The sequence below is a fragment of the Oncorhynchus mykiss genome, chromosome 18, assembly GCF_013265735.2.
Source record: "Oncorhynchus mykiss isolate Arlee chromosome 18, USDA_OmykA_1.1, whole genome shotgun sequence".
Taxonomy (NCBI): Eukaryota; Metazoa; Chordata; class Actinopteri; order Salmoniformes; family Salmonidae; genus Oncorhynchus; species Oncorhynchus mykiss.
Window position 1 is genome coordinate 68,938,201 of NC_048582.1, and position 9,459 is coordinate 68,947,659.

The 9,459-nt window shown below is 53.6% G+C and overlaps 1 protein-coding gene across 2 annotated transcripts in view; it reads right to left on the minus strand.

Annotated features, from left to right (window-relative positions):
• Positions 1-404: 404 nt before the first annotated feature.
• Positions 405-9,459, minus strand: part of trit1 (tRNA isopentenyltransferase 1) — a 57,899-nt gene continuing 48,844 nt past the window's right edge. Inside the window, exons 8-10 of one of the 2 annotated variants that reach the window (XM_036953605.1) lie at positions 1,606-1,715; positions 1,342-1,459; positions 405-1,151 (exon numbers count right to left, since the gene is read on the minus strand). In XM_036953605.1, coding sequence (XP_036809500.1) covers positions 919-1,151; positions 1,342-1,459; positions 1,606-1,715 — 461 coding nt within the window. In that variant the 3' untranslated portion in view covers positions 405-918. The remainder of the gene's footprint in view (positions 1,152-1,341; positions 1,460-1,605; positions 1,716-9,459) is intronic. The other variant, XM_036953606.1, reaches the window with a different exon arrangement.

Consider the following 9,459-nt stretch of genomic DNA (forward strand, 5'->3'; position numbering starts at 1 on the left):
TTTTCTGATCCGCGTCCTTACTTCTGACTGGTTTTCTGATCCGCGTCCTTACTTCTGACTGGTTTTCTGATCCGCGTCCTTACTTCTACACGTCTGTATTCCCAGGGATATGAAATCCATAGATTAGGACCCAATGAACTTCATTTCAATCTGACTGATTTCCATTTTTGATCTGTAACTCAGTAAAAATGGTTGCCATTGTTGCGTTGATAGTTTTGGTTCTGCATAGTAACACAGTGGCTAGAATCAGTGAAAACACAGTACTTTAAACTCCTAAGATGTCCCACTGAAGGTACAAATCCCACTGAAGGTACAAATCCCACTGAAGGTACAAATCCCACTTCACTCATAACAAAACTATTAAATGATGTCATGTTTGTCTGGTCATTCAAACACAACTGAAGTCATATTAAAAAAAAAAAAATGTATCTTTAATTATAATAATTACAATGCAGACACATGTACATCTCGTTACAAACACAGCAGTTGCCATAGAGTGTGTTTACTAGACAGGTTACCTGACGAGGACAGAGACGGTTGGGGGTCTTATTGAACCCTGCTGTAGAACATCAACTGTCATTCCATTTGAGAGTTCTGTCACAATTCAACTTCACTTCAGAATCCAAGGAACCAAAACCGACCAAATCCATGAGCTTGGAGTCCAACAACGATGAAGTCATAGACAGGAGTGATGATGTCATAGCGGTGATGTCGTCAAGAGACCGACTTCTCCCCGGTCTCTGTGTTGTCCTCAGATAATCCATTATTTTTTATTTACTTTTTAAGTGTCTTTGATTGTTCCGTTTTATCTTTCTGATTTAACAGGAGTCAATCCGACAAGCTGAGGCCAAAAAGACTGACTTCTGTCCCATCAGCAATACTGATCATAGGGCCTTATAGTGAAGCATACCTCCTCTCCTATAGAACTGGGGCTTCTTTCTCAGTAGAACTGGTACCTGGGGACTCTGGTTCTCCACAGGCCTCAGCTGAGCCAGGGGCTAGAGTAGTGGAGTTACCCAAGGTAGGGCCATCTGTAGTAGAGGTGGGAGGTGGAGTAGTCCCCTGGGGCTGGTGGCTGGCTGGTTCAGGTTCGGGCTCGCACTTCCTCCTTTTCCTCACATGATAGTGGTGTTTTTTAGACTTGAGATGGGCTGGAGACAACAGAGAAAGACAGACAGGTTTCAATTCCATGAACATAAAAGTCACTCTAAAGACATTGAGTGCGGACTCACGAGGAATGCCTGTATGTCTCAGAAACACAGACAAGTCGTAGTTGTTCCTATTGTATACAGTCATGCCAACCCACAACGTTGGTAGAACGTTGCCGTAACGCTTGCCCACCTGTCCACTCCAGATCTCCAATGATCACCTTGTCACACAGCTCACAGGTGTGACGGCTTCGCTTGTTCCTCTTCCCCGCCCCCTCCACTCTCATTGGCTCAACGGTAGGTCGCTCCCCCTGGGGGCGGAGTTAAAGAAGAGGAAGTGAGCAAAATCAAATCAAACTTTATTTTAAGCTCTTTCAGCCATCTCAACAAACATTACAGAACATTTGACAGAAGACGCAAAACAAATCAGGACTAAAGACTGAAAGACTGTATCCACCTTAGTAAGACTATCCAGTATGAGAAGGGCTGGGCTTAGGACAGTCTCCTCCCACTGTGACACGTCAGTCACATCCAGACCATACACCGCAGGGACGTTGTCCCCTGGTCCTGAAGACAGAGACAAAGAGACAGACTCAGAGGGTCTCATGGTGCTGCTGGACTGGACAGACACATGAAGCCTGTTGAGACGTTGTCCCCTGGTCCTGACGAGAGAGACATCGGTTGTGATCGGATTCTATACCCTTCTACATGAAGTGTACACTTGTACACTACCCCTGAATGATTCAAAAGCATCACCTGGCCCCCGACGACAGAGAGGGAGAGACATGTCTTGCCTGTGTTGCCTGCTACTATGCTAAAGGGAGTTTCTGCCTTATTTCTCCTTCTAAATCATTGATGAGACTGAACTGCTACAGAAAGAGGGGGAGGCAATGTGGTTTCATTAAGTGTCAATCACATGAGCTCAGTTTCCATCTCTAAATGTACTAGCACAATACAGTCTGCATGCCACTGCAGCTCTGACCGGATGCCATTGTGGCTCTACTTTATTGCAGGCCAGTGGTGGTGTGAGTGAGTGCAGCAGCCACACCCTAGAGCTGTGTCAATCTGCTGACTCACACTGGCTCCATAATAGAACTCTCTCTCTCTCTCCATCTCTATCTCTATCTGTCGAGCAGTGAAAGCCATAACCCATTACTGAATACTCTCCAGCTCCTTACAAAATTGAATGGATAGAAGATACACAGAGATACCTAGCGCGTAGCAGAGACAGATGCCTAGCGCGTAGCAGAGACAGATGCCTAGCGCGTAGCAGAGACAGATGCCTAGCGCGTAGCAGAGACAGATGCCTAGCGCGTAGCAGAGACAGATGCCTAGCGCGTAGCAGAGACAGATGCCTAGCGCGAGTAGAGACAGATGCCTAGCGCGAGTAGAGACAGATGCCTAGTGCGTAGTAGAGACAAATGCCTAGCGCGAGCAGAGACAGATGCCTAGGCGCGTAGCAGAGACAGATGCCTAGCGCGTAGCAGAGACAGATGCCTAGCGCCTAGCAGAGACAGATGCCTAGCGCTAGCAGAGACAGATGCCTAGCGCGTAGCAGAGACAGATGCCTAGCGCGTAGCAGAGACAGATGCCTAGCGCGTAGCAGAGACCGATGCCTAGCGCGTAGCAGAGACAGATGCCTAGCGCGTAGCAGAGACAGATGCCTAGCGCTAGCAGAGACAGATACCTAGCGCGTAGCAGAGACCGATGCCTACCGCGTAGCAGAGACAGATGCCTAGCGCAAAGCAGAGACCGATGCCTAGCGCGTAGCAGAGACCGATGCCTAGCGCGTAGCAGAGACCGATGCGTAGCAGAGACCGATGCCTAGCGCCTAGCAGAGACAGATGCCTAGCGCGTAGCAGAGACAGATGCCTAGCGCGTAGCAGAGACAGATGCCTAGCGCGTAGCAGAGACAGATGCCTAGCGCGTAGCAGAGACCGATGCTTAGCGCTAGCAGAGACCGATGCCTAGCGCTAGTAGAGACAGATGCCTAGCGCGTAGCAGAGACAGATGCCTAGCGCGTAGCAGAGACAGATGCCTAGCGCGTAGCAGAGACAGATGCCTAGCGCGCAGCAGAGACAGATGCCTAGCGCGCAGCAGAGACAGATGCCTAGCGCGTAGCAGACAGATGCCTAGCGCGTAGCAGACAGATGCCTAGCGCGAGTAGAGACAGATGCCGAGCGCAAGTAGAGACAGATGCCTAGCGCGTAGCAGAGACAGATGCCTAGCGCGTAGCAGAGACAGATGCCGAGCGCGTAGCAGAGACAGATGCCGAGCGCGTAGCAGAGACAGATGCCGAGCGCGTAGCAGAGACAAATGCGTAGCAGAGACAGATGCCTAGCGCGAGCAGAGACAGATGCCTAGCGCGTAGCAGAGACAGATGCCTAGGCGCGTAGCAGAGACCGATGCCTAGCGCGTAGCAGAGACAGATGCCTAGCGCGTAGCAGAGACAGATGCCTAGGCGCGTAGCAGAGACAGATGCCGAGCGCGTAGCAGAGACAGATGCATAGCGCGTAGCAGAGACAGATGCATAGCGCGTAGCAGAGACAGATGCATAGCGCGTAGCAGAGACAGATGCATAGCGCGTAGCAGAGACAGATGCCGAGCGCGTAGCAGAGACAGATGCCTAGCGCGTAGCAGAGACAGATGCCTAGCGCGTAGCAGAGACAGATGCCTAGCGCGTAGCAGAGACAGATGCCTAGGCGCGAGCAGAGACAGATGCCTAGGCGCGTAGCAGAGACAGATGCCGAGCGCGTAGCAGAGACAGATGCATAGCGCGTAGCAGAGACAGATGCATAGCGCGTAGCAGAGACAGATGCATAGCGCGTAGCAGAGACAGATGCATAGCGCGTAGCAGAGACAGATGCATAGCGCGTAGCAGAGACAGATGCCGAGCGCGTAGCAGAGACAGATGCCTAGCGCGTAGCAGAGACAGATGCCTAGCGCGTAGCAGAGACAGATGCCTAGCGCGTAGCAGAGACAGATGCGTAGCAGAGACAGATGCCTAGCGCGAGTAGAGACAGATGCCTAGCGCGTAGCAGAGACAGATGCCTAGCGCGTAGCAGAGACAGATGCCTAGCGCGAGTAGAGACAGATGCCTAGCGCGAGTAGAGACAGATGCCTAGCGCGTAGCAGAGACAGATGCCTAGCGCGTAGCAGAGACAGATGCCTAGCGCGTAGCAGAGACAGATGCCTAGCGCGTAGCAGAGACAGATGCCTAGCGCGTAGCAGAGACAGATGCCTAGCGCGTAGCAGAGACCGATGCCTAGCGCGTAGCAGAGACCGATGCCTAGCGCGTAGCAGAGACAGATGCATAGCGCGTAGCAGAGACAGATGCCTAGCGCGTAGCAGAGACAGATGCCTAGCGCGTAGCAGAGACAGATGCCTAGCGCGTAGCAGAGACAGATGCCTAGCGCGTAGCAGAGACAGATGCCTAGCGCGTAGCAGAGACAGATGCCTAGGCGCGAGCAGAGACAGATGCCTAGGCGCGTAGCAGAGACAGATGCCGAGCGCGTAGCAGAGACAGATGCATAGCGCGTAGCAGAGACAGATGCATAGCGCGTAGCAGAGACAGATGCATAGCGCGTAGCAGAGACAGATGCATAGCGCGTAGCAGAGACAGATGCCTAGCGCGTAGCAGAGACAGATGCCGAGCGCGTAGCAGAGACAGATGCCTAGCGCGTAGCAGAGACAGATGCCTAGCGCGTAGCAGAGACAGATGCCTAGCGCGTAGCAGAGACAGATGCGTAGCAGAGACAGATGCCTAGCGCGAGTAGAGACAGATGCCTAGCGCGTAGCAGAGACAGATGCCTAGCGCGTAGCAGAGACAGATGCCTAGCGCGTAGCAGAGACAGATGCCTAGCGCGAGTAGAGACAGATGCCTAGCGCGAGTAGAGACAGATGCCTAGCGCGTAGCAGAGACAGATGCCTAGCGCGTAGCAGAGACAGATGCCTAGCGCGTAGCAGAGACAGATGCCTAGCGCGTAGCAGAGACCGATGCCTAGCGCGTAGCAGAGACAGATGCCTAGCGCGTAGCAGAGACAGATGCCTAGCGCGTAGCAGAGACAGATGCCTAGCGCGTAGCAGAGACAGATGCCTAGCGCGTAGCAGAGACCGATGCCTAGCGCTAGCAGAGACAGATGCCTAGCGCGTAGCAGAGACAGATGCCTAGCGCGTAGCAGAGACAGATGCCTAGCGCGTAGCAGAGACCGATGCCTAGCGCGTAGCAGAGACCGATGCCTAGCGCGTAGCAGAGACAGATGCCTAGCGCGTAGCAGAGACAGATGCCTAGCGCTAGCAGAGACAGATGCCGAGCGCGTAGCAGAGACCGATGCCTAGCGCGTAGCAGAGACAGATGCCTAGCGCGTAGCAGAGACAGATGCCTAGCGCGTAGCAGAGACAGATGCCTAGCGCGTAGCAGAGACCGATGCCTAGCGCGTAGCAGAGACCGATGCCTAGCGCTAGCAGAGACAGATGCCTAGCGCGTAGCAGAGACAGATGCCTAGCGCGTAGCAGAGACAGATGCCTAGCGCGTAGCAGAGACAGATGCCTAGCGCGTAGCAGAGACAGATGCCTAGCGCGTAGCAGAGACAGATGCCTAGCGCGTAGCAGAGACAGATGCCTAGCGCGTAGCAGAGACAGATGCCTAGCGCGTAGCAGACAGATGCCTAGCGCCTAGCAGACAGATGCCTAGCGCGAGTAGAGACAGATGCCGAGCGCAAGTAGAGACAGATGCCTAGCGCTAGCAGAGACAGATGCCTAGCGCTAGCAGAGACAGATGCCTAGCGCCTAGCAGAGACAGATGCCTAGCGCGAGTAGAGACAGATGCCTAGCGCGAGCAGAGACAGATGCCTAGCGCGTAGCAGAGACAGATGCCTAGCGCGTAGCAGAGACAGATGCCTAGGCGCGTAGCAGAGACAGATGCCTAGCGCGTAGCAGAGACCGATGCCTAGCGCGTAGCAGAGAGATGCCTAGCGCGTAGCAGAGACAGATGCCTAGCGCGTAGCAGAGACAGATGCCTAGTGCTAGCAGAGACAGATGCCGAGCGCGTAGCAGAGACAAATGCGTAGCAGAGACAGATGCCTAGCGCGAGCAGAGACAGATGCCTAGCGCGTAGCAGAGACAGATGCCTAGGCGCGTAGCAGACCGATGCCTAGCGCGTAGCAGAGACAGATGCCTAGCGCGTAGCAGAGACAGATGCCTAGGCGCGAGCAGAGACAGATGCCTAGGCGCGTAGCAGAGACAGATGCCGAGCGCGTAGCAGAGACAGATGCATAGCGCGTAGCAGAGACAGATGCCTAGCGCGTAGCAGAGACAGATGCCGAGCGCGTAGCAGAGACAGATGCCTAGCGCGTAGCAGAGACAGATGCCTAGCGCGTAGCAGAGACAGATGCCTAGCGCGTAGCAGAGACAGATGCCTAGCGCGTAGCAGAGACAGATGCCTAGCGCGAGTAGAGACAGATGCCTAGCGCGTAGCAGAGACAGATGCCTAGCGCTAGCAGAGACAGATGCCTAGCGCGAGTAGAGACAGATGCCTAGCGCGAGTAGAGACAGATGCCTAGCGCGTAGCAGAGACAGATGCCTAGCGCGTAGCAGAGACAGATGCCTAGGCGCGTAGCAGAGACCGATGCCTAGCGCGTAGCAGAGACAGATGCCTAGCGCGTAGCAGAGACAGATGCCGAGCGCGTAGCAGAGACAAATGCGTAGCAGAGACCGATGTCTAGCGCGTAGCAGAGACAGATGCCTAGCGCGTAGCAGAGACAGATGCCTAGCGCGTAGCAGAGACAGATGCCTAGCGCGTAGCAGAGACAGATGCCTAGCGCGTAGCAGAGACAGATGCCTAGCGCGTAGCAGAGACAGATGCCTAGCGCGTAGCAGAGACAGATGCCTAGCGCCAGCAGAGACAGATGCCTAGCGTGTAGCAGAGACAGATGCCTGTGGGGGGGGGGGGGGGGGGGGGGGGGGGGGGAAATCACCTTAACCGCAGGGGGGGGGGGGGAAATCACCTTAACCTTAATTATGGTTTAATCGCCCACACACACACCTACGGTTTCTGGTGGAAAAGACAGTCAAACTACCTTTACATGACATTGTTTTCTGTCAGACTGGGAGAGTCCCTCTATATCATAAAAAAAAATCTAATCAATCCATTTTAAGTCCTCATATAAAGGATGTTTTTAATAGAGGTCATCAACATTTACCTAACTGCATTCCTTTACAACGAAAGCAATCGTCCATTCAACAAGCAGTGTTTGTGGAACAACAATGGTGGACATACCTTTTCATAACCAATACCTCCTTTCTTTAGTGACCTACTGCCCGCCCCCCCCCCCCCCCCACCCCCGCGTCGTTCTGACCAGTCACTGTTCAAATTCAAAACATCAACTGCCACTGTGCAACTATTGAACACGTCACGTTATGTGATACCATAACAACTTGTGTTATGGGAGAAGCAAACGGTTACCTTATCACGACCAAAACGTCTCTCTCTTCTCGATTGAACTACTCTACGAGGCGTCTCCTATGCCCACACCTGTCTCTAAACAATGTGTTCGCTGACAGGGTGACGCTGTAGCTCACTTCCCTGCTTGCCAACTGTTAAAAAAATCAGACTCAGGTTTGCCTTTAGAGACGGTTTGTGTTGGGTTTAAAGTTGCTGTTTATGTTGCTCTCACAACAGAACAGACAGCAGGTGGGAGGAGCAGAGCACCTGGGATATGTACAGCACACCCTATGTAGTTGTATTGTACTCTCTCTCTCTCTCTCTCTCTGGTTGCCAGATGACTGTTTTACAATCTTCCTGAAATCTTACTCTGCCTGACTGCTGTGAAAGGGGGATGAGGGAGGGAGGGACAAAGAGAGGGGTACCTTACCCTGTGGCACACACACTATCACCCTCCACGTCTGTCTCAGAGGGGTATCAGTTCCACTCCAACACAAGGGACGTATCAAAGACTGAACCACATCTGACAGCTGCTGTGTGTGTGTGTGTGTGTGTGTGTGTCCTTGTTTGGTGACTTAAGTGGTTTGTTTGCGTGTGCGTGTGTGGAGAAACAGTAGCACACCTGTTACAACAAATGGCCCAGAGTCATCTGTCTCTCACGTGTGTGTGGTGTGTGTGAGTAAGAGAAAGAAGAGGAGGGAGGAAGAGAGGGGGCTGAAGGTAGAAGAGGAGGGAGGAAGAGAGGGGGCTGAAGGTAGAAGAGGAGGGAGGAAGAGAGGGGGCTGAAGGTAGAAGAGGAGGGAGGAAGAGAGGGGGCTGAAGGTAGAAGAGGAGGGAGGAAGAGAGGGGGCTGAAGGTAGAAGAGGGGGGAGGAAGAGAGGGGGCTGAAGGTAGAAGAGGAGGGAGGAAGAGAGGGGGCTGAAGGTAGAAGAGGAGGGAGGAAGAGAGGGGGCTGAAGGTAGGAGGGAGGAAGAGAGGAGGGAGGAAGAGAGGGGGCTGAAGGAAGGATTGACGAAGAGAGGAGGGAGGAAGAGGGGGCTGAAGGTAGAAGAGGAGGGAGGACGAGAGGGGGCTGAAGGTAGAAGAGGAGGGAGGACGAGAGGGGGCTGAAGGTAGAAGAGGAGGGAGGACGAGAGGGGGCTGAAGGTAGAAGAGGAGGGAGGACGAGAGGGGGCTGAAGGTAGAAGAGGAGGGAGGACGAGAGGGGGCTGAAGGTAGAAGAGGAGGGAGGACGAGAGGGGGCTGAAGGTAGAAGAGGAGGGAGGACGAGAGAGGGGGCTGAAGGTAGAAGAGGAGGGAGGACGAGAGAGGGGGCTGAAGGTAGAAGAGGAGGGAGGAAGAGAGAGGGTTTGGGGCCGGGGTAGGCTTCGTCCGCGTTAGGGTTTGGGGCCGGGGTAGGCTTCGTCCGCGTTAGGGTTTGGGGCCGGGGTAGGCTTCGTCCGCGTTAGGGTTTGGGGCCGGGGTAGGCTTCGTCCGCGTTAGGGTTTGGGGCCGGGGTAGGCTTCGTCCGCGTTAGGGTTTGGCCGGGGTAGGCTTCTTATGCATTAGGCTTCGTCCGGGTTAGGGTTTGGCCGGGTTAGGGTTTGGCCGGGTTAGGGTTTGGCCGGGGTAGGGTTTGGCCGGGGTAGGGTTTGGCCGGGTTAGGGTTTGGCCGGGTTAGGGTTTGGCCGGGTTAGGGTTTGGCCGGGTTAGGCCTTCATTGTAAAATAAGAATTTCTTCTTAACTGACTTGTCTAGTTAAAATAAAAGGTTAAATATAATAGTAACGAAAGGACTAAAGAGAGTCTGCATTCTGTTTGCCATGGACCAAAAAAATATTGCGATACTGGAATAGTTACAGCCTTAGTAGATAACCAAGCTAGTCTAACA